This window comes from Lepidochelys kempii, chromosome 5 (genome assembly GCF_965140285.1).
Source record: "Lepidochelys kempii isolate rLepKem1 chromosome 5, rLepKem1.hap1, whole genome shotgun sequence".
NCBI classification, from domain to species: domain Eukaryota; kingdom Metazoa; phylum Chordata; order Testudines; family Cheloniidae; genus Lepidochelys; species Lepidochelys kempii.
This window is the reverse complement of record NC_136384.1, coordinates 110021076-110046928: the sequence shown is the minus strand read 5'-3', so window position 1 is coordinate 110046928 and position 25853 is coordinate 110021076. Positions and strand designations below refer to the sequence as shown.

Below are 25853 nucleotides of genomic sequence, written 5' to 3'. Positions count from 1 at the left end.
TAAAAGGGTATATTTTGCAACCCATGTTGGAAATCAGGTAAGTAAGCGATTACTGAACTGTTAGGCTAACAAACAAAAAATACAGAAGCGAGATATAAACTAATGCTAAAATGACAGTAAACATTAAACATGCATTATATGTCAAAGTTAACCCTATCATATTCACCACTTCATTTTGTGATACAATCTTAAGTAACTACTGCTTTTGCTATTAAGTATTCAGAAGTACTGACCACATGTGGCATAGGGTTATTATTTACATACTACCACATGTGACCATGTGTGGGTGGTGTGGTTATATATATACAAAAGCATCCAAAAGAGAAAAAACAAGTACAACTACCAATAAAGATTAAGAAAATTAGACTCCCCAAACAACTTTCCACCTCCAGAAATTTAAGCTAGAAGAAAAGACATTTGAAAATACAAAATCCAGAAACAGGAAATCACATAACATGCCACTTTTTATATTCTCTACTGCAACAATATATTTAAAAATTACCTGTTTTGCTAACAACTTCCTGTAATTCAGCCACCGAACTGATTATTGCAGCAAGAAGGTCAGAACTAGTAAACCAGCTGAGTGCTTGAAGACATTGGATTTGTTCCTTTTGGTGTTCTGTGAAACAAAATGTAATAAAAAGTAACATTGGATGAGATATATGGTAAACTATAATCTTCAGTTTAAGAAATTGATCAAAATAAAGTTTACACAAAATTCATGCCAGGATTCTACTTTTCTTTCAAGAAATTTTAGATGGTGTTGACATGCACTATGCCACCTTCAGCTGTTAAAGGGGAAAATAATTACTTGTTCTTTTATCACTTCCTCTTACTTGGAGAAACCATAAAATGAGTAAATATGTTTTTGTTTACTTTCATACTTCAATAAATGTACAATATCTTTACAGTTACTGTACTCTGCAAACGAAGGTTTAATAATCCCATACAAATACTATTTTATTTTTAGTATGAAATACATATAACATAGGTTTCAGAGGAACAGCCGTGTTAGTCTGTATTCGCAAAAAGAAAAGGAGTACTTGTGGCACCTTAGAGACTAACCAATTTATTTGAGCATGAGCTTTCGTGAGCTACAGCTCACTTCATCAGATGTTTACTGTGGAAACTGCAGCAGACTTTATATACACACAGAAATCATGAAACAATACCTCCTCCCACCCCACTGTCCTGCTGGTAATAGCTTATCTAAAGTGATCAACAGGTGGGCCATTTCCAGCACAAATCCAGGTTTTCTCACCCTCCACCCCCCCACACAAATTCACTCTCCTGCTGGTGCTAGCCCATCCAAAGTGACAACTCTTTACATAATCAAGTCGGGCTATTTCCTGCATAGATCAAGGTTTTCTCACATCCCCCCCACCCCCATACACACACAAACTCACTCTCCTGCTGGTAATAGCTCATCTAAACTGACCATTCTCCAGGTTTAAATCCAAGTTAAACCAGAACATCTGGGGGGGGGGGCACCCTGACAGCAGGATTGTCTGGCTATGTAGACTCCCTCCTCAGGCCCTACGCTACCAGCACTCCCAGCTACCTTCGAGACACCACTGACTTCCTGAGGAAACTTCAATCCATCGGTGATCTTCCTGATAACACCATCCTGGCTACTATGGATGTAGAAGCCCTCTACACCAACATTCCACACAAAGATGGACTACAAGCCGTCAAGAACACTATCCCCGATAATGTCACGGCTAACCTGGTGGCTGAACTTTGTGACTTTGTCCTTACCCATAACTATTTCACATTTGGGGACAATGTATACCTTCAGATCAGCGGCACTGCTATGGGTACCCGCATGGCCCCACAGTATGCCAACATTTTTATGGCTGATTTAGAACAACGCTTCCTCAGCTCTCGTCCCCTAAAGCCCCTACTCTACTTGCGCTATATTGATGACATCTTCATCATCTGGACCCATGGAAAAGAAGCCCTTGAGGAATTCCACCATGATTTCAACAATTTCCATCCCACCACCAACCTCAGCCTGGTCCAGTCCACACAAGAGATCCACTTCCTGGACACTACAGTGCTAATAAACAATGGCCACATAAACACCACCCTATACCGTAAACCTACTGACCGCTATTCCTACCTGCATGCCTCCAGCTTTCACCCTGACCACACCACACGATCCATCGTCTACAGCCAAGCTCTGCGATACAACCGCATTTGCTCCAACCCCTCAGACAGAGACAAACACCTACAAGATCTCTGTCAAGCTTTCTTACAACTACAATACCCACCTGCAGAAGTAAAGAAACAGATTGATAGAGCCAGAAGAGTTCCCAGAAGTTACCTACTACAGGACAGGCCTAACAAAGAAAATAACAGAACGCCACTAGCCGTCACCTTCAGCCCCCAACTAAAACCCCTCCAACGCATTATTAAGGATCTACAACCTATCCTAAAGGATGACCCAACACTCTCACAAGTCTTGGGAGACAGGCCAGTCCTTGCCTACAGACAGCCCCGCAACCTGAAGCAAATACTCACCAACAACCACATACCACACAACAGAACCACTAACCCAGGAACTTATCCTTGCAACAAAGCCCGTTGCCAATTGTGCCCACATATCTATTCAGGGGACACCATCACAGGGCCTAATAACATCAGCCACACTATCAGAGGCTCGTTCACCTGCACATCCACCAATGTGATCTATGCCATCATGTGCCAGCAATGCCCCTCTGCCATGTACATTGGTCAAACTGGACAGTCTCTACGTAAAAGAATAAATGGACACAAATCAGATGTCAAGAATTATAACATTCATAAACCAGTCGGAGAACACTTCAATCTCTCTGGTCACGCAATCACAGACATGAAGGTCGCTATCTTAAAACAAAAAAACTTCAAATCCAGACTCCAGCGAGAAACTGCTGAATTGGAATTCATTTGCAAATTGGATACTATTAATTTAGGCTTAAATAGAGACTGGGAGTGGCTAAGTCATTATGCAAGGTAGCCTGTGTCCTCTTGTTTTTTCCTACCCCCCCCCCCCCCAGATGTTCTGGTTTAACTTGGATTTAAACCTGGAGAATGGTCAGTTTAGATGAGCTATTACCAGCAGGAGAGTGAGTTTGTGTGTGTATGGGGGTGGGGGGGATGTGAGAAAACCTTGATCTATGCAGGAAATAGCCCGACTTGATTATGTAAAGAGTTGTCACTTTGGATGGGCTAGCACCAGCAGGAGAGTGAATTTGTGTGGGGGGGTGGAGGGTGAGAAAACCTGGATTTGTGCTGGAAATGGCCCACCTGTTGATCACTTTAGATAAGCTATTACCAGCAGGACAGTGGGGTGGGAGGAGGTATTGTTTCATGATTTCTGTGTGTATATAAAGTCTGCTGCAGTTTCCACAGTAAACATCTGATGAAGTGAGCTGTAGCTCACGAAAGCTCATGCTCAAATAAATTGGTTAGTCTCTAAGGTGCCACAAGTACTCCTTTTCTTTTTACATATAACATAGATTAGCACTTTGGCTTTTTAATTAGGACCTTTTCTCTGGATCTCCATTTGTTTGGAGACTTCATAGGGCAGTGAACCAGGTAGCACAATACTGAAATGTTTGAAACCTCTTGTTCTGGAAAGGTAATAAAAATCTATCACAGATATCTGATGATATTATATACACACACAGCACCACCTTCTTTTTCAGCTATTCAATAAACAGATAGAAAATATTAGTATTTGGGGGAGTCTCAGATCCAATATGTGCATACAAATATCTTCTCAAGTCAAGTCACCATTATATTTGTCTTTACACATTATTAATAAATAAACAAACAAACCAACAGTGTAATCTGATATAACATTATAAAATAACATATCAATTATCTTACTTGATAGATTACGTTTCCCCTTGGACTCTCCTATGCAAACTAGGATTCCTATGCCTTCTTTGAAACCATCTACCCAGGAGAAAAGAGAGCTACTTGACCGTCCCAAAATTTGAAGTCTGTGAGCTGCCAGAACTGCAATAACACCTTTCCGGAACACACGTATCATGCCTTTGAAATGCTTTTTCTTTATCTTCACTTCATCTTGCCTCTTTCCCTCTACATCAGACAAAGCATTGACCAGAGTCCTAATTTCCTGTTTGAGTACTTCATAGGTGTGGACCTGATCCTGGAGAAAGTCTCTTTGTGTAGACAAGGCACATAATCGGCTGTATAGAGGATATAAGGCACCACCCATTAGTGCACAGGCTGCCAGCAGAGATGCATGTTCCTTTTGTGTCTGCATTAATATACTTTTCAATTGTGAATTTTCATGGACCAGCTGCTCTCGTGCTTTTTCAATGACAGAACATCTTTCCTTGGCTTTTTCTGCAATTTCTTGATATTTCTGTAAAGACAAACGTGGATTTAAACTAGAGCATAATTTTCAAAATAAAGAAATATCTCCTGAACTCTTCACTAACTAAAGATAAAAGGTTTATTTATTCCATTTTTTTCCTCTTCTGGTCAGATCAAATATGGCAGTGATTTAAATAAAAGAATCACAATAGAAATCATCATATTCAGGTATGTCAACAGAATTAGTTTAACTTTTTTTTAATCTTTGGAGGACAATCATTCCGAAACTATGGAAGCACAACAGTGTTATAGCAATGACTTACCATGCTACTCCAACAAGAATATGGACTCCAATTTTTAATTCTTATTATTGTGATAGAAGATAGCATAGTATCCTCAATCAGCTTATCTGCAAGCAACACCAGGTACAATTTTTAGAAAGAACAACTATGTTGCTCTTCAAAGTAGAAGACAAGTTAAATTTGAAGAAACGCTTCTATTTTAGTATTTCTACTATGTAGAAATGCATTAAGTGGATTAATTTAATTTACAGGATTTATTGCATCAGTACTCTACTTTAAAAGGAAATTTGTTCATCTACAAAGTCTTTTGGGACTACTGCATTATTTACAGGCCTTATTCTGCAAGAACCAAATACTATCTGATAGTGTGTCGGGAAGGCACTAAAAAGGTCATTTGGATTTGGAAACCAATTTATGGTTCCTAACCCTCAGAGCTGACAGGCCAGCATTTAAGTAAGCACATTTAAAGTGCAATCCCTATAGGTCTATGAAATACCAGCACTGGCATCCTGTACTCTGTTTAATGCTTATTTTTAAAAATTTGCAAGATGAGAAAATGAACAAAACCTAAAATCTTTCAAATATATTGTAGAGGTATATAAATTATTATTTAACCATAAACACAGGTTTAAAAAAAATGAAGCTGCATCTGTTTTCACTTTTACAATAATTTTTAATTGTTTGTATCTTACTCTGCATTGTTTCTAATATCGTCTTAGAAACTTAAAAGTATATTTTTTTGAAAGAGATAGCAGGGTTAGCTCCTTTAAGAGTGGCGGGCTGACTTCCTGGAACATATGAGCTTTGAGGGATGCCCTACTGTGTTAAAGAACTCTGTGAACTTCAAGTTCATTAACAAAAATTAGATACTCCCCCGGAGAGTAGAACTCTATTTTATCCTATTTCTTGCTGGGTCCTTATCCTTTATGTTGGCAAGAAGACAGATTGCAAACTAGAGACTTAATGACACTTGGACTTCAAAAGGTTTCACTGTATTTCCACTATTTTATTTTTATATCTTACATAAGTGACCTTTGATACAATTGCAACATACCAAAGTCCTCAGCTGGTTCACCTGCTTCTTCTGTAAAAAGCACTGCTTCTTAATAAATGCCAAATCAACAAGGAAATATTTTCTCTCCCTAGAGATTTTTTTCCTTTCCTATTTTGCAAACCTTGTTATATTTCTAATAGAGCTGAAACTAACATCCCTCTTTTTGTTAATAGCTTTAGGTTTTTGTTTCTATCCCAGTATCTTCGCAGATATCAATGCAGCTAAAGCCACAACATATATTAGTTTTAATGTAGCCCACTAAAATGGTGAAAACTGTTTTTGCTTTTGTTTTTTTTAATTACTCACAGTAATGGATATTTGGAAATCACAGGATATTTCCTACAAGTCTGCACACAATCTGAAGAAATGACATGTCTGAGACAAGGGAGTACATTCCATATATTTGTTAGGTTTCTCAAAACAGACATTTCCAAATGTATATTTTTATTTCAGATTAAAGGAATTTATTGGCAGACCCTGCTCAAGGTCAGAGGTGACTCTATGAACATCAAAATGGAGGATGTTACTTTTCCCACAAAAGCACTGGAAGTTACATTCATTTTAAGCCCAGCTGCCAATGAGGATCCCCGCATCCTCTAACACATCTATAGCCATCTCTGTTTGCTAGTAATCTGTGACAAGTCCAGTTTGAGAGGTTCTCCACCACAGAAGAACACTGACACTTCTTTAGGGTTGCCAGGCGTCCGGTTTTTGATCGAAACACCTGGTCAAAAAGGGACCCTGGTGGCTCGGGTCAGAACCGCTCACCAGGCCATTAAAAGTCCAATCCATGGCGCAGCGGGGCTAAGGCAGACTCCCTGCCTGTTGTGGCTCTGTGCAGCTCCCGGAAGCAGTGGCATGTCCCTGCTCCAGCTCCTATGCCTAGGGGCAGCCAGGAGGCTCTGCGTACCATCTCGTCCACAGGTGCTGCCCCTGCAGCTCCCATTGGCTGGGAACGGTAGCCAATCGGAGCTGCGGGGGTGGTGCCTGCAATGGGGCAGCACATAGAGCCGCCTGTCTGCGCCTCTGCATAGGAGCCAGAGAGGGGACATGCTGCTGCTTCTGGGAGCTGCTTGAGGCAAGCGCCACCCGGCGCCTACACCCCTGACTCCCTCCAGCGCCCCAACCCCCTGATCCCCCTCCAGCCCTCCAAACCCCTCGATCCCAGCCCGGAGCACCCTGCTACACCCCAGGCCCCTCATCCCTGGCTCTGCATCAGAGCTCACACCCCGAGCTGGAGCCCTCCCCCCTTCTGCACCCCGATCCCCTTCCCCAGCCTGAACTCCTCATTTCTGGCCTCACCCCGGAACCTGCACCCCCAGCCCAGACCCCTCCCACACCCCAACCTTCTGCCTCAGCCCAGAGCCTCCTCCCATTCTCTGAACCCCTTGGCTCCACCCCCCCAGCCCAAAGCACCCTCCTGCACCCCAAACCCCTCATCCCTGGCCCCACCCCAGAGCCTGCAACCCCAGCCAAAGCCCTCACTCCCTCCTGCACCCCAACCCCCTTCCCCAGTCCGGTGAAAATGAGCAAGTGAGGATGGAGAGAGCAAGCAACAGAGGGAGGGGGGATGGAGTGAGCGGGGGGTGGGGCCTCAGAGCAGGGGTGGGGCAGGGGTGTTCGGTTTTGTGTGAGTAGAAAATTGGCAACCCTAACCTGCTTTCTAATTAGGTCATCTAATTAACTGAGAGCAACAGTTGTAGACCAGTAGTTCTCAAACTTTTTTACTGGTGACCCCTTTCACATAGCAGGCCTCTGACTGTGACCCTCCTTATACATTAAAAATACTTTTTTATATATTTAACACCATTATAAATGCTGGATGCAAAGCGGGGTTTGGGGTGGAGGCTGACAGCTCGCAACCCCCCATGTAACAACCTCGTGATCCCCTGAGGGGTCCCAACCCCCAGTTTGAGAACCCCTGTTGTAGAGTATTATCTAGCAGCACCCAAAGACCCTATTTGTGATCGGGGCCCTGAATGCTACAGGCTGAAGACAGCAGGACTGCCAGGTGTCTTACAATACTGGCACAAAGCTTCCAAATTGAACGGTTATATTTTAATAGTAAAAAGCCAGGTATTGAAATCTTACATTGCACTTTGGAAGGCTTACTGCACCAATGCAATACTAACCACCCAACAGTCTCAAAGTAGCATTATTCATGCTGCTATACAGCCACAGCTGTCAATTAATCTGATGACCTCATCAAAAGATTTCCAAGGTGTACCTCTGTGCAGAGACAGTTCTCAATGTTCTATACTAACACTGACGACTGCCTGCAAAATTAAACACAGCTTGTAAGTCCCTTATTTAAACTTTTACGCAATCTTCAGCAGTGAATGTTTGGAAGGAAGCAGGGTGAATATCAAATTAGCTTAATAATAATTTTGTATCTCAAAGTGGTCTTGCAAGGCTTAATTCATTAACTTTTGTCATACACTTTGAGATCCTGGGGTGGAAGACACTATACAAGTGCAAAATATTATTATATTCTTCTGCTGGTGTCAGCAGTATTCTCATTTTGTGCCATTACTACTTAACAGCGTTTATTTCTTTACTAGAAAAAATAAATCAAAACAGTCATCTTTCTCCATGCAAAAGAAAATGTTAAGTGTCTAGCATTCATCACTAAGATACACAGTAGAATATATATAAAATCATATTTTAAAAGGCCTGATTCCCAAACATGTTGCGTCAAATTCAGGTCCAGCACCAACTTCCTTAAAAATGACAGCAAAAGCAATGGTGCAAAAACAGGGCTAAGAGCAACCCCCCATCGTCAATGTTCAAGGATACAGTCACGGAGAACCCTGAGGAGTGTAGAACATGGCCTGATTCTCTACTGCCTTGCAGCTTGTAGTCATTTATATCTGTGCAAAGTGTGTGTAAAATAAGCAACCATACTGCCATGACAGAGATTTAAACCCACTCCAGATAGGTGTGACTACACAGGATGGAGTAGAAGGAAATACAGGCACCTTGGGCTCAGGAACAAGAATTCACACCCTGCATTTACCTCTTGTCCTGCTCATTCATAGATAGAGCCCTATCAAATTCACAATCCATTTTGGTCAATTTCACGGTAATAGGATTTTAAAAATAGTAAATTTCATTATTTCAGCTATTTAAATCTGAAATTTCATGGTGTTGTAGTTGTAGGGGTCCTGACCCAAAAAGGAGTGCTGGGGGAGGGGGTGCATCAAGGTTATTGTAGAGGGGGCAGCTGGAGAGGGGTGGCTGCTGGCCAGGAGACCAGCTCTGAAGGCAGGGCCACCTCCAGCAGCCGCGCAGAAGTAAGGACAGCACGGTATGGTATTGCCACCCTTACTTCTGTGCTGCTACCTGCAGAGGTGGGCCCTCAGTCAGCAGCTGCCGCTCTCCGGCCGCCCAGCTCTGAAGGCAGCAGTGTAGAAGTAAGGGCGACGTGGTATGGTACTGCCACCCTTACTTCTGCGCTGCTGCTGGTGAGGCGCTGCCTTCAGAGCTGAGCACCAGCCAACAGCTGCTGCTCTCCAGCCACCCAGCCCTGCAGGCAGCATAGAAGTCAGGGTGGCAATACCACAAACCCCCTAAAATAACCTTGTGACCCGCCTGCAACTCCCTTTGGGTTAGGGCCCCCAATTTGAGAAACCCTGGTCTCCCCTGTGAAATCTGTGTAGTGCAGGGTAAAAGCACACAAAAGACCAGATTTCACAGTCCGCGACGCGTTTTTCATTGCTGTGAATTTCGTAGGGTCCTATTCATAAACAGGAAGAAGTCATCCTGAATTTGGCATAACACAGCATTTCCCAAACTTTTAAAAGCTGAACTCCCTCTCAGGAAAGTTTCAGTCATACCACAACAGCAGGACAGTTGAGAGGAAGGTGACGGACTGCATTGGCACTGAGATACTGGGACCTCTACCTTCAAGTAACTGACCTGAGTCCCATCCAACTTGGTAAAGAAAGAGGAGAAAAAACCTAACATTTCAGTCTCAATAGAGAAGTAAAAAGCTAAAAGATCAAAGAACCATCTCAACATGAAGTGGACCATCCTGGTGACGGTTGAGGCACACTGGCATGTCAGCGTGTGTAGCTTTTATCTGCCCAGAGAGAACTTCAGTTTCCAGAGCTGACAGTCTTCAACCTTTCATAAAAACATTAAACTTCAAGCTCAGTGCACATAACTCAAGTCACAGTTATTTGTTTCACTGTAGTGCATGAAACAAAAGGGACTATTACACTATTTAACATTGTTACCGCAACTACTAATTTGCTCCTGGGTTCAGAATTTATATACCTAATTCCATTACACAGTGAATTCAAATCACTTTTATTCTACAAACTCTCAGAAGGAGGGGGAGGTCCATATTGGAAAAAGCAAGTGGGGCTCTATGTAATTCTACAAAGAAATATATCTTTTCACTGTATAGCTTTAACCTCTTCAAAAAAAAAAAAAAAAAAAAAAAGCTGGGGGGGGAAGGGGATGGGGGGAATCCAACTGCAGGATCTAATTAAGCAATGCATTTCAGGAATGTTTTAACAGAAAGTAATTCATTTCCTAAAGTAAGTAAAAGTTGTTAATAAAAAATACTTAAAATAAAAAAATATATACTCAAATTCCTAAGCAACTTTAAACTGGTTTGAAACTCAAAATACTGAAATAATATACTAAATATTTAAAGAAAAAAATTAGTCATTTAGAGCTTTCTGGAACAAGTACAGTACCTGTGCCCTTGCATGAACTTCCCCAAGGAGTCCAGAGTACTGCTGCTCCAACCCCTTTTTCTGTTTCTGCCAACAGCTTTCCTGTGCTTTCATCTGCTCAGCCACTTTGTTAAAAGTGTCTTCCTGGGTCTGTTGAAGTTCCCTCATGGTATCAGACTTGTTCTTGCAAATATATTCTAGATGAGATATCTGCATCAAAGATATTTTAAAAAAGATTAATTAAACAAAAATGCACCTTCGCGTTTGTTTTAAATCCTACTTTAAAGAGAGATTCTTTTGGTAGAAGACCTTGATTGCATTTTCTTCAGACAGCACAGAATTAAAAAGATAAGCATGTCACAGATCTCTTGCTTCAAATCTGTCTTTAAAACCCACTTCTTCCAAAAATCCAATCTATGCTGATCTCATCAATGTTGTCATCTCTATACACTCCTGTAGCTGAACAGATGCCCAGGTTTCATGTGGGTCCATGTCAGAATTCTTCTAGACAGGAACCTTATCTTATTTGTTTTGAAATGTGCAGAGAACAATTATGGTGCTATATAATTAATAATCCTAGCACAATAATCATACAGCAAGTTAAGTGATAATGAAAATCAGAGGTTGCATTTTTATGTAATGTTTTATTTGAAAACCAAAGCATTACTTGTATTTTCTGAGCATTAATACAATTTAAGAGAGCTTTACAGTACACATGATGCCTCTTTTCACAGGCAAGCTTGTTAATTTTATGATGCATTTCAATGAGCAGATTAAGGGGTATAATTTAGCGATCAAGGCTTTAGCCGTGCAACTTCTATTAAAGCTAAATGGAACTGTGTTTTCATTTACGAATTATCTCAAATAGGCATGCCTGCATTTTTCAATACTAAATCTAAACATATGGTCAATATTCTTTTCTATACATTTTAGAGAATTGCAGGTGAAAAATCTCTGTTAAGAGATGAGCAGTTCTAATGCAGCAGACAACACTGTCTGTTAAATTCTAAGAAACTGATGTCCCTGAAATATCACTGAAAACACTTGCTGGCCCATCTCAACTACTGTACTTAAAAACTACCAGTAATTTTGTTGTTTTTCTCTTTCCTCTGAAAGGAGAAGGGAGGTGTTTCCTCCATGTCTAATCTGCATGATCCACATCATTGTCTAACCAAACCCTGTTAATGTTTTCCATTGACTGCTGGGATATTTACTAATAGAGGCAGAGTCAAAATGATTAACTGTAAGCAACCCTGTTCTTGAATTTGAGCCAAGAGAGTGTTCATAACTCCAACAGATGAGAAACTCATGAAAGTTTTCCCCTTCTTGTCCCTCAAGAGCAAATGTCAGCATAGCCAAGATCTGGAATCTTTCTTCTAGACCACAGAAACATAGTGCTGACCCGATCAATGGAACCAGAACATGAATGGAAATCCTTAGGAGCAGCATATGTTAGTCTGCTGAGCCAGTTTAATTTATTGTAACAAAACAGATTTCTGAAAAATATGTTTCTTTTGAACAGACTTAGCTTTATGAAATCACCCATAAAAGTATCCTGTGTCCCCCAAAACAAATATTTATAATTTTTAAATTCATAATGGTGGTTCCTAAATAATTATATTTCAGACTATAAATGCCATAACCAAATAATTACATTTTTCTAAAAACAGGATTTTGATTCACAAGCAAATGGTTTTAAGATGATGCCCCTGTATTTTGTTTCTCTTTTATGCTAAGATAAAGTGTTGGTTTATTAGTATAAATGACTAAGTTCTTTGAATTGCTTCATCAGTAAGATTAATTTATTTTCTTTTAATTAGGTCCCTGTGGTTAATACTGGCTAGTAGTATTAGCATGTCCTGCACAGAAAGTGGAGCTTAGAGACTTCAGTCACATTTACATGCCCACAGCAATGGCATCAAACTGAGTTGTAGACAAGCCATAATTAATGGTATTGAATTATTAAAGTCCAAATTCTTTTTGAAATAAGATGAATGTCAGTCCCTTTTAATGATACTGTGATGTGGACAAATGTCACTGAATTTAATAGAGGTATCTGGCGCCTAAGGACAGTTACCTTCTCATTAGCCCTGCTGAGGTCTAAGATCAGGGCATCAACATTCTCCTGCAAGATTGCACAAAGCTCAGGCCAGGAGAATTTATCCAGGATGCCTTCTGGTTGTTTTATAAGCACACAGCCTGCTACCAAATGCTGATATAAAGTATGGAGGAAGGTTAGCTTCTCCTGTGAGACAAAAAAAGAAAAAATCACTGTTGTATATAAATATTCGACTAGCTCTAGACCCTAAATATTAGACTCTATAGAGATACATCATGCACACAAATCTTGTGTGTTCTGTACAGATCTGAAAAGACATAATTACTCATATTCTGAAATTCTATTTCAATTTAAATAGAACTATTCTTAATATGTGCCCAAATGCACTTACAAAAATCAGAAGAGAAAAAGAAGATTTTGTAAACTGAGTTTAACCAGATATAATGTATAAATACATATTGCCCTAAAATCCTCATAATAGTAAATACCATGACCTGTAATAAATATTTGCAGAATTGATTCCTTCATTTCTTTAACTAAGTATATGAAATTACTGGTCATTTTACTAATGTTTAACATCTCTCCCCACCACCACACACACTTATTCCACTGGATTGAAGTTCCGTACAGATTATACCTGCTTCCAGTACATAGCATAACATAACATGTACAGTATATACTCGAACAAAAATTTAATTAGTATGGCAGCACAAAATTTGATTATACAAACACCAAATTAGGTTATTTTAAAAATGTGCTTCTGTTTTAGAAATAATTTGATTTGATGTTTGTTCTATACATGGATTATATGTGAACACATAACTGTACAAAACAGGTTTTTATGAGCAGCAGTTAAACTCTACAAGCCTGATCCTGATTTCATTTACATTGGATTTTACACTATAGCATACTGAATTGACACCGGTAGTGTTAGTACTTATTCACACCAGGGTGTGATCAGAATCTTTTTGTGCATCTATTTAGTCCATCTATGAAGTTTAGCATCTTAAAATTAAGACAAATCAAAGATGGTTCCAACACCACAACTAGGGCTCTAATCCAAAGCCCATTTAGCCAATGGAACAATGCACAATGAAAGCAATGGGTATTGGATCAGGTACTAAGTCAAGAAATCATGAGACTTCATAAAGGTATTCAGGACTCTCCGCATCTTCCCCTAACCCCACCCCCAGAGCAACAGCAATTATTACTGTGTCTTCTCCAACTACATTTGGGTATATTTTGTTGTTTGTTTGTAAGATTTTTAAGCAACAAAACATTTTATAAAATGTTACAACCTAATCTTCTACTTCCCTGGGAATAGTTTAACCATGTCACCATTGTTTCCTTTTTGTTTGGGCTGTGATACACCAAGCATGATAATCATCCCTTTGGTGAGAAAAAGAAATCCCAAGACTTAGAATCAACTCTCACATCTTGATCTCAACCACAAGTAGACATGCTGACTTTACAATACAGGCAGGCTTCTAGTTTCCTTTCCTTTAATCACTATCTGATGTGTAGAACAGTTCCAACTGCTTCATGTGGACGCAATTTAAATCCCAGACTGTAAGAAGGGTGGAAAGAATGTTTCCTTTTTACTCAGTTTGGCAATTGTGACCATATTTGCTGGATTAATGAGCTCAATATGCAGAACAATTGAGATAAAGAATATGATTGATACAGCTAATGCAGAACTATTTTATGTGGAGAAAATTAAAAGGAAGCACTTATTAAGATCAGTAAACAACCATATGAGGAAATCTAGTTTTGAAGTAAAGCTTCATGAAGCAATTACCACATATAGCATACCACAATCACAAAGAAAATACACAATACACAAAGAAAAAACAAACAGTTACTAATCTGTTCTGTAACTGTTGTTCTTCAAGATACGTTGCACATGTCCACTCCACTTCAGATGTGTGCGTGCCCAGTGAACCAGAATCAGAGATTTTTTTCCTTAGTGATACCTATTGGGGCAGCACATGAGCCCAAAGGACTTTCACACTGCTGCATGATGGTAAAAAAGGGGTGAGGCCTCCCTCAACCCTCCTCAATTCCATCTGACTGCATAGAAACTCCAATATCAGGGCCGGCTCCAGGCACCAACGTTCTAAGCAGGTGCTTGGGGTGACAATCTGCAAGGGGCAGCAGCCCGTGTGCCGTTAGGGCGTTTCCGCGGCAGCGGCAATTCTGCGGCAACCTCTATCTTCAGCCGCCCGTGGCGGCAATTCAGCGCGCTGCTTCGGGCAGCAAAAACAGTAGAGCTGGCCCTGTCCAATATAGAGGGAAAGGAGGGTGGGTCACAGAATGGATGCGTGCAACACATCTTGAACAACAACAGTTACAGAAGAGATTAATAACCATTTTTCTTCAACTGATTGCACATGTCCGTTCCATGCCATGTGACTCACAAGCAGTTCAAATTGGAGGTGAGTTTCAGAACAAGGATTGAAGAACTAATATTCCAGTGCGACAAGGTGCTGGGCAAAGGCTTGCTGAGTCAGCCTTCTGTCACTCCAGCTCCCATTTAGGGCAATAAATTAGAGCTGGATAGAGGTAACCTGGCCCTAATTGGGGAAGCAGAGACAGCTGCCGCCTGATTAGCCTGGGGCTGTATAAATGCTTCAGAGGAAGGACGCCGGGAGAGGGGAGAGCAGAAAGAAAGTGAAAAGGCAGGGAGTGGAAGCAGGGAGGTAGTGCTTCCCTCCCTCCTGCCTGCAGATGGTGAAAGGCCAACTGTACATGGTGAAACGGTGGTGGTAACAAGTCTGTGAATAAACTGCACCAGTGGTTACTAACCCCAGAAGTCTGAGTGACTCTGTGGACTGAGCAGAGGCAGGAGCCACGGGGGCCCTGCTGCACTCCGCTACATGTGGGGGCTTGGCCAGGATCTTGTGCCAGAGCAAGTGTTTGGCCGCCCGGAGATGAAGGAAACCCTGCAATGGCTGGTCAAGCAGCAGGAGGTGGTGCAGAAAGCAATGCGGAGTCTTCAGCAAGCCCACCAGCTGGAGAGACAGGCCTTGCTCACCTGGCAGGCAGAACAGCAGAAGAGACTGCAGGAATTCATTCGGGAGCAGGCTGTCATCCAACAGAAACTCCTGCAGAAAGTGGTGAGTCCCATGGGAGGGAGTGGCAGGTGCCAGGTCTAGGACTATGTAAAGTGGGCCTGACAGATGACCCCAAAGCCTTTCTAGGCACATTTGAGCGGGTAGCTGCTGGGGCTGGATGGGACAGGGCAACCTGAGCCCTGTGACTGGCTCCCTACCTAGCCAGCGAAGCCCAAGCAGCCTACATGGCCCTAAGTGAAGAGCAGGCCAAGAATTTTGAAGTGGTAAAGGCAGCCAGACTGGATCGGGTGGGGCTGTCCTTGGAGAAGTACCGCCAAAAGTTCTGGTCGGCGAGGTGGATGCGGGGGTTGTGGCCCCGGGCATTCACCCAAAAGTTAATGGACTGGGCCACCTGCTGAGGCCAGATGCCCAGACAGTGGGGGAGATTATGGACACACTTGTCCTAACGCAGTTTTTACAGAGTCTCCATGAGAACATAAAGGTGTGAGTGAGGAGACACGAACTGAATACGGTTGAGTCGGCTATAAAGCTTATGGAGGAGTATGCAGAGGCAGACTTCCCCAGGAAGGAGGGGTGGTCGAGCAGGGACATGGAGACCAGGAGAAGGCCCAGGGAAAACCTGCCTGGGAAGGGCTCAGGGAACAAATGGGAGGACACCCAAGGGGCTCCCACAGGGTCCAGACCAGTTGTCTGCTGGCAGTGCGGACGACCAAGACACAAGAAGGGGGATTTCCCGCACATGGATTGTGGGGCGGAATGGAAGGGTAGGCATACAGAATTTTGTCAGAGAGCCCTGCCCATGACCTGCCCTGGAACAAAAGAATTGGCACTTTCTGTTGAGACGAGCAGCAAACAGGTCTATGTCAGGGACCCCTCCACATTCATTTTTAAAAGGTATCTGACAATATCCAACCTGAGAGACAACTTGTGATCTCTGCTGAATGAACTGTTCAGGTGATCTGCCAGACAGTTCTGAGCACCAGGAACATGGGAGGCTTAGAGATGTATTGCACTAGTGACACAAAACTTCCAAAGATCTATCGCCTCTTCACAGAGGCGGTCTGACTGGCCCCTCCCTGTTGCACAATACATCGCCAGTGTTGTCCAGGAGGACTTGGGTCTCTCCCTTGACATGAAGGAGAAAAGCTCAACACACCACAATGAATAGCCCACAATGAATAGCCCACAATGCCCACGGTTTATGTGGCCAGCCAAATCTTGATGAGACCACAGACCTTGAGTTTCTAAGTTTCCTAAGTGAGCTCCCCAGCTTAGAGAAGAAGCATCTGTAATCACAATCAATGTGGGTAAGAGAGGGACCTATCCACCAGACCAATGAGGCTTGTACTCCTGCAGGTACTCAAATCAGCATGTCCAATAGGTGACGAGCCAGAGAGTACACGGATTTTCATCAGCTCTGCAGCTTTCTGAGACAATGTCTGGCATGCTGAAACACATACATGCAGGTGGCCATGTGTCCCAGTAGCCTGAGGCAGCTTCTTACTGTAGTGACTGTATGGGCTTTGAGATCTGTAGAAAAGTTTAATATTGTGTGGAAATGGCTTGAGGTAGGAACAACCAGCTACTATAGAATCCAGGATTGCTCTGAACTGGGAAGTAGACAGACTTGTCCTCGTTGAACAACAGGCTCAGAACATTGAAGACGGACTGGATGTATAGACTGAGTTTTATTTGGAGCTTGGATCAACCTCTTACCATCCATGACAGGTTTCAGAGTAACAACCGTGTTAGTCTGTATTCGCAAAAAGAAAAGGAGTACTTGTGGCACCTTAGAGACTAACCAATTTATTTGAGCATAAGCTTTTGTGAGCTACAGCTCACTTCATCAGATGCATACTGTGGAAAGTGTAGATGATCATTTTATATACACACAAAGCATGAAAAAATACCTCCCCCCACCCCACTCTCCTGCTGGTAATAGCTTATCTAAAGTGATCACTCTCCTTACAATGTGTATGATAATCAAGGTGGGCCATTTCCAGCACAAATCCAGGGTTTAACAAGAACGTCTGGGGGGGGGGGAAGGGTAGGAAAAAACAAGGGGAAATAGGTTACCTTGCATAATGACTTAGCCACTCCCAGTATTAAGGATCTACAACCTATCCTGAAGGATGACCCAACACTCTCACAAATCTTGGGAGACAGGCCAGTCCTTGCCTACAGACAGCCCCCCAACCTGAAGCAAATACTCAGCAGCAACCACATACCACACAACAGAACCACTAACCCAGGAACCTATCCTTGCAACAAAGCCCGTTGCCAACTGTGACTACATATCTATTCAGGGGACACCATCACAGGGCCTAATAACATAAGCCACACTATCAGAGGCTCGTTCACCTGCACATCCACCAATGTGATATATGCCATCATGTGCCAGCAATGCCCCTCTGCCATGTACATTGGTCAAACTGGACAGTCTCTACGTAAAAGAATAAATGGACACAAATCAGATGTCAAGAATTATAACATTCATAAACCAGTCAGAGAACACTTCAATCTCTCTGGTCACGCAATCACAGACATGAAGGTCGCTATCTTAAAACAAAAAAAACTTCAAATCCAGACTCCAGCGAGAAACTGTTGAATTGGAATTCATTTGCAAATTGGATACAATTAACTTAGGCTTGAATAGAGACTGGGAGTGGCTAAATCATTATGCAAGGTAACCTATTTCCCCTTGTTTTTTCCTACCCGCCCCCCCCTCCCCAGACGTTCTTGTTAAACCCTGGATTTGTGCTGGAAATGGCCCACCTTGATTATCATACACATTGTAAGGAGAGTGATCACTTTAGATAAGCTATTACCAGCAGGAGAGTGGGGGGGGGGAGGAGGTATTTTTTCATGCTTTGTGTGTGTGTATATAAAAAGATCTTCTACACTTTCCACAGTATGCATCCGATGAAGTGAGTTGTAGCTCACGAAAGCTTATGCTCAAATAAATTGGTTAGTCTCTAAGGTGCCACAAGTACTCCTTCTCCTTTTGTTTTTGCTCTTACCATCAAGTTGTCCAAGTAAGGAAATACTTGCATGTCTGCTTTCCGTAAGAATGAAGCCACGACTGCCATGCATTTTGTAAATACTCATGGGGCAGCAGCCAGGCCAAAGGGCAGGACCATAAACTGATAATGGATGTTGTTGACCAGAAGTCTTAGGAGTCTCCTGTGGCTTAAATGGATAGCAACATGGAAATGTGCATCGTTCAGATTGAGAGCAGTGTACCCAGTTGTCAGGATCCAGGGTGATGATGGAGGTTAGGTTGACCATGAAAAAATTATTTTCTGTATATATTTGTTTAAAATTTTGCAAGTCTAGGATAGTTCTGAGACCGCCTTTTGAATCACGAAGTAATGTGAACAGAAGCCTTTCCCTCCATGGAAAGGGGGAACCTCTTCCATAGCTGCCAAATCAAGGAGAGACTGGACTTCCTGGAGGAGGACAGCCTCGTGAGACTGGTCCCTCAGACGGATAGGGAAGGGGGATGGGAGGTAGGGTTAGAAATAAACTGCAAAGTGTATCCCTGACCCCAAGTACTTAGAACCCATCTATCCATAATAATATGGGTCTGAGCATGTATGAAAGTGGGATAATCTTCGAGGAGGGAGAAACTGGCACATAATGATCTGGCACTCTGTCCCTGACAAGAAACTCAAACAGACTGCTTGGGGATTTCCCAACTGTCTCAAAGAACCTGCAGTAGAAGAAAACTGAGGTGGTGGGCATCTCCTCCTCTGGTTTTTCCTCCCTTTTCCCAGAATGGTCAGGCTGTTTAGGCAGGACAAGCGGGTACCTCTGGAGAGACGGAGGATAGAATTTGCTTTCTTTTAAGGAAAGGAGTATAAATTCCCAATGATTTCAGCATCGCCCTCAAATCCTAGAGTTTGTGGAGCTTATCATCTGTCTTCTATGAGAACAGGGCAGGACCTTCAAAGGGGAGATGCTGGATAGTCTGCTGGACCTCCTGCGGGAGCACAGACAATTGAAACCATGAACATCTGTGCATAGTTACTGTAGATGCCATGCTCTGGCTGCTGAATCTGCCCCATGAAAGGCAGCTTGCAGAGAGGTCCTAGCCACCAGTTTTCCCTCTTCTAAAATAACCTAGAATTCCTGCCTGGCATCATCTGGCAATTTGTCTTAGAACTTCATTTCATTGTCCCAGAAAGAGAAGTTGTATTTGGCCAGTATTTTGCTACTTAGCATTAAAAAAACTGTAGGCCAGCTGTGGAATAAATCTTTCTACCGAAAAGGTCTAGTCTCTTTGCATCTTTGTCCTTTGTGATAGAAGGCAATTCCTGATGCACTCTTTCATTCACTACCAAGACAACTAAGGAGCCTGGAGAAGGATGGGTGTAAAAATGTGCATACCTTGAGAAGGGACATAGTACCTTCCCTCTGTCTTCTTAGCTGTCAGAGACAGAGAGGATGGCAGTTGCCACAAATATTCTGTAGATTCTAGAATGGCTCTGTTTATAGGTAGAGCCAACCCTGTATGTCCACCAGCTTATGGGAATTCTCCTGAATATCAAGGCAGCTACTCTCTTTAGGTAGGCCCTGTAGTGATCCTGAACAGGTGAAGAAACCTCAGACTCCACACCCTTGTCAGGTGATGAAGAAAAGTGCAAAGAAGATTGAGGTTCTAAAATCTGAGGCTGGTCTTGAGGTTCTGGCTTGGTATACTGGGGATAACATCATGGGCCTCTTCATGGGAGCTAACCTTGTGTCTGCTTGGGGATCTATATGAAGAAGGTACCGGGGAGGATCTGGTGTCGGGAGGCAAGCCCAATGGGTTTCAGTCAGCCATAGAACCCCAGTCATGACCATCCCAAGGATAGGAGTCTCAGAAAATCCAGGGGGTATCAGAAGTGGAATCCTCACAAGAAAGGTGTCTCCTTCTCTCCCAGGAGCTAGGGCCATACGAACTAGGATCTTAGACTCCAAGAAGGACCCTGAGCTGTCTGACCATGGAGATATTGTATCAGATGGTGCCAAGGTGCTAAGATGTCTCTCCAGAGATGTCAGTACAGGGAACAACATGATGGGTTTACCTCTGGACTATACTGGATGAGGAATCACTGGATAGTATGAAGATGTCGCCATGGCACTGAAGACTGAACTTGTCTCAGACAGGGCCCGAGGACCAGCTGTTACTACCTGTTTTGTCTCCTGTACTACTGGAGAATCCAGCGTCACGAGGAAGAGCAGGTCCCATGGTGCTATATATAATTCCAGTGCCTTCCATACCAAGATATTTCCATGATGATGCTGTTATTGCATCAAAGGGGTGAGAACTGCAGTGGAGGTTGACAATCCTCGATGAGCTGAAGTTGACAATTCTTGCGAAGAAAATCAGTATCAGGGAGTACCTCTTTCCAGAAGATACTCTATCTCCCAGTGGTTTACTAGTGGACAGTACAGGGAACCTCAAACTTCTAGAGGAGCTTGGCTTCTTCAGGGAATGCTGCTTTGATGCTCTGTGCTTCTTCTTCAGCACCAGAGAAGGGTAATAGTGCCTATTATCTGATGCAGTGTCCAGAGGGGCACTCCTAACAGAGGTAGAAGTACTCAGAGCCTGCCCCAAGAGGAAAGGTTCAGAAGGTGGATGCAGGTGGCCTCCATAAGGAGGTAATGCAGTCTCATCTCAGTCTTTTTTTTTTGTTTTTTTGGTCTGGGATCTGAAGTGTCTGCAGACCTTGCAATGAACTCAAATGTGACCCTCTTCAAGGCACCTTAGATACCTGGAATGCGGGTCACTCACCAGCTCAGATTTTTTGAAGCTGACACAAGACTTGTAGCCCAGAGACCGAAAAATATCCCAGTACCAGTTCCCTTTGTATACTAGGAATCAGATGCTCAAAGTTGTAATAGAAAATAAAGAAAACATACACTAACAAGTACTACTATTTACAGGAGGAAGATAAAAATCCACGAAGTGGGAGAACTCTGACTACAGTCTGCCGCATTCCAACTACCGATCATGGGTGATAAGACGGAATTAAGGGGGAGGACTAAGCATCTCCCCTTTATATCCTTGTGCAGTGGTGCAAAAGTGCTAAGGATGAATGCGCCTCCCTAATCCGTACTGCTAAGAGAAAGTCTCTGGCCCTCAGGCACTGGGCACACACACACCTGAAATGAAATGTACAGGTGCAATCACTCCAAAGAAGCACAGGAAACACTAGTTTGGTAGTGGGGAACAAAATGACCTCAATTCCACGTTTGCTATTTTTGGAGTGGGGAGGGGTTGCTATTTGAATCAGTAATTAACACCAAGATATTCCAAATACAAAATGTACATATTTACTTTCAACTAAGTAACAAAAAAAACCCAGTACACCCCAGGCATGATTCTTTAAATAAATTCATTTGCCCTAAACAATGCTTGCTAAGAGACAGATATTTTAAAATGTAAATGACCAGAAGGGTTAAACTGTTAACTCATTTTATAAAATGGAATGAAAGAGAATTAAGACACTTGAAAATTTTGTAGATACTAAATACACATTTCAAAATATGTATCTTAAAAATCATATTTTGCTGATACATATGGTAAGACATAAAGCAACCATCTGATGTATGTAAATGTACAAAGCTAAGATTAAATAAAGGCTGTTTTTGACAGTCATCTTGTCTCTGGTAATACCTCAGTATCCTTCTGGTAAGCCCTGGTAAGCTTCTGGATTTCATTTTCCGATTCCGTGGCACGGACTTTCTCTTTCTCCCAGCAGTGGAGTACATTCTGTAGTTCCATTTTTAAAGTGCCTGTTAAAGCCTCTCTGTCTGCACACTTAGTGCGTAGATGATTTAACTCTTCATTGGCATCAGCCAGGTTATCCTGAACTTCCTACAGAATAGATACACAAACTGAAAGGTTGGTAACAGTTTTATCCCATATAGCATTATCTCAGCTAATGTTCAGTATCCTTGGAAGCAAAAGTCTATATGGAGATATATTGTCAAAACAACCATCTGCTTACTTCTAATGATAGACTGAAATTAAAAGTTGACACTGTTTTCCTCTGGGAGTAGAGGAAAAGTGTAGAGCAAAAAGACAAGTCCTACAGGATTATTCCTTTTTCTCCCTTTTTAATCCATCTCCAAAGTCAAAATCTCCATGTTACAACTTACTTCCTTTTGGGGCTGGGTTTGTCTCTTTACAGAGAGTACACAGTGATCCATCAGTTGAAAATCTGACAATGTAAAGATATGACCTCCTGTAGACATAAGAAACTGGGTGGCTCTGGTAAAAGGATACCGTACTTTTCTTCTGTAGATCACTGGTTCCAATACAGCCCAGACTGGTAGCAACCAAGGGCTGTTATCATCTTGTTTCATGTTTAGTGGTCAATGTGAAATGATTTTGGTGTTTTCAGTTCAATTCCCAGTGGACAGGTGCCCATATCACAGAAATCACAATCAGAAATGGTACCAGTTGGTACGAATGTACCAACCAGCACAAAATCTCAGCAGACTTTTACACTAACAGGTAGCCTGCTAGGTGAGAACAGAGACACATGCTCTACCTCTTCTGTGAACAGAGAACTTCTACTTCCAGGGCTGGAAATCTGACACCTTTTGAAACCACCAAATTCATATGACCAAATCAACTTAATACTGAATATTGAAAGCATTTAGTTGAAATGTTTGCCTATAGATTTTTAGATCATAAAATCATGTTTGTCTAATTGTGAAGTACAGAATCAGTTGTTTACTAAGGTGCTCATCACAATTGTATTTTCATATACTTTCTTAATACAAATATTCAAATCCAAGAATTGGGCATCTTTCTTTAAGCACGCTCTATCATGAAGAAATACTAGGCCAGGTTCTGTGCTGAGTTGCACATTAAACTGAGTTTCTACAGATTTACACCTTGTAACTCAGCACAGAACCTGGTTCACTATATCAAAAGAGTGCCTAATAGGAGAAAAAAAAAAAGTTGGTAGAATAACTGTCTCATGTACAGTAGACATTTGCATTATAAAAAAAATCTGCAGAATTTTTAGGATGCTTTAAAAAAAAAAAAGTATTGTGGCTGAAGCAAAAGTCTAGGAGGCAGAAATCAGGGCTCGATTGTCAGGTCTGTCACCAATTTCCTGTGTATCCCACGGCAAGTCATTTGGGCCCTGATCCTCTCAGGCGCTGAGCATTCTCAACTTCTAATGACTTCAAGGGGAGAAGTTGGTACTCAGCACCTCACAGAATCTTATTGTTCATTAGTATCCTCCTCTACTCAAATCAGGAAAGTAGTACTTTACTTCACAGGGGTGTTCTGAATCTAAATTAATTAATGTTGGACGAGTTCAGTTCATAAAATGGACGGCCACTGTGTTACTACCAATGAATGCTAACACAGTCACTCAATAATAAATTGAAACAGTGTATCTCCACTAAAACAATTTGAGAAACCTTGGGAGTGGCCACACTCAAATTTGGCAGTACTACAAAAACACTGCCAGCTGGAAGACAGAGTTGAACAGTGACCTCAGGACTTCCTTTGGCGCCTTGGTCACTGATGTACCGAGACACGACACATTACAAAAGTGATGTCAGCCCCCAAAAAGAGAGACAAAAACAAATTCTAATTTGAAAAAGACTATAAAATCAGAACTTCGGCTATCCATGAGAAGTGCTTGGCTTACCAATCAGCAATTTCTTATTAGCAGTATTTTAGGCCTATAGATCTCTCCAAATGTCAGGGATTACCTAATGTTTGGAGGATTATACACAAAGTTTGGCCATAATATCCATAAACATTTCACTGATATCTTTCTTTACTGTAAGTTTTGCACATTTCATATCGTGACGTTAAACTTTACAGTTCTGTAACTGAAATCTTCCAAATGCTTTCAGCTGAGATCTATATATATAATCTAAACGTACGTGATCAAATTTCCCACAGGTGCAGCCACTGAGATGAACAGAGGTCCATCCTCAGCTTTCTATTGATCTGTTTCTATCCCCCTCAATGAGGTTGTGGAATTAATACATTCTCACTCCTGTTTGTCTGCTAGTTTTTTAACATGTGGGTGAAACACTGTATTTTCCCCAGTAATACTAGAAAACTTTATTCTGTAGCAAATAATCTGACCAATACATGAAAAAGAAAAGTTAATATTTTAAAACTGAATTGTATTTTTATAAATAAGTGAATGAGTAATTAAGTGACAAATATGAAAAATTGACAGTTAAGCTGAAAAATGTGTCTGAGGATAAATTTCATATGCACATTTTATGCATAAAGAACAAGAATCTAGCAGAAAAAGATGTTGAGGATGACATCAACACAGAAAAGCTATGCTTGTCGAACAAACAAGCACAAAATGATGAAGTAAGAGGACTACTCAAGGAACAGATCATCTGTTTAAACCGATATTACTTCAATAATGTAACCTTTGAAATGTTCACATAGGTAGACTTATGTCATCTGTAGGCTGCAACCACTATAAGGAAATATGTCCTTGCACAAATGTGAGGTTTGACATTCCACTCAATAGAGAGAAGTGATACACACACTTATTTTGAGATAACAGAGATAACATATTATGATGCAGATACAATCTAAGTGAGACATACCAGAAATATTGTATTATGATAAGAAGTTACAGTTCATAAAACCATACCTTAAGGTCTTGACTTTGAGACCGTATTTTTTGTTTGGATGAGTCAATTTCTTTCGTCATCTTCTCACATGAAGCTTTCGTTTTCTTTAGCTTGGGGGAAAAAAAGAAAAGAAAAAACAATTGGGAGTTGGGGAGACTATGTGGGGGAGTAGCACTGTATGTAAGGGAGCAGTATGACTGCTCAGAGCTCCGGTATGAAACTGCAGAAAAACCTGAGTGTCTCTGGATTAAGTTTAGAAGTGTGAGCAACAAGACTGATGTAGTGGTGGGAGTCTGCTATAGACCACCGGACCAGGGGGATGAGGTGGATGAGGCTTTCTTCCGGCAGCTCGCAGAAGCTACTAGATCACATGCCCTGGTTCTCATGGGTGACTTTAATTTTCCTGATATCTGCTGGGAGAGCAATACAGCAGTGCATAGACAATCCAGGAAGTTTTTGGAAAGCGTAGGGGACAATTTCCTGGTGCAAGTGCTAGAGGAGCCAACCGGGGGGGGAACTTTTCTTGACCTGCTGCTCACAAACCGGGAAGAATTAGTAGGGGAAGCAAAAGTGGATGGGAATCTGGGAAGCAGTGACCATGAGTTGGTTGAGTTCAGGATCCTGACACAGGGAAGAAAGGTAAGCAGCAGGATACGGACCCTGGACTTCAGGAAAGCAGACTTCGACTCCCTCAGGGAACGGATGGGTAGGATCCCCTGGGGGACT

General features: G+C 42.0%; 1 protein-coding gene across 2 annotated transcripts in view; it reads right to left on the bottom strand.

Annotated features, from left to right (window-relative positions):
• CCDC171 (coiled-coil domain containing 171) overlaps positions 1–25853 on the bottom strand; it is a 235024-nt gene that overhangs the window by 123461 nt on the left and 85710 nt on the right. For both annotated transcript variants that reach the window (XM_073345441.1, XM_073345440.1), the window contains 6 exons: positions 25148–25237; positions 22168–22368; positions 12448–12615; positions 10392–10580; positions 3874–4378; positions 503–619 (listed from right to left, as the gene is read on the bottom strand). In XM_073345441.1, coding sequence (XP_073201542.1) covers positions 503–619; positions 3874–4378; positions 10392–10580; positions 12448–12615; positions 22168–22368; positions 25148–25237 — 1270 coding nt within the window. The remainder of the gene's footprint in view (positions 1–502; positions 620–3873; positions 4379–10391; positions 10581–12447; positions 12616–22167; positions 22369–25147; positions 25238–25853) is intronic.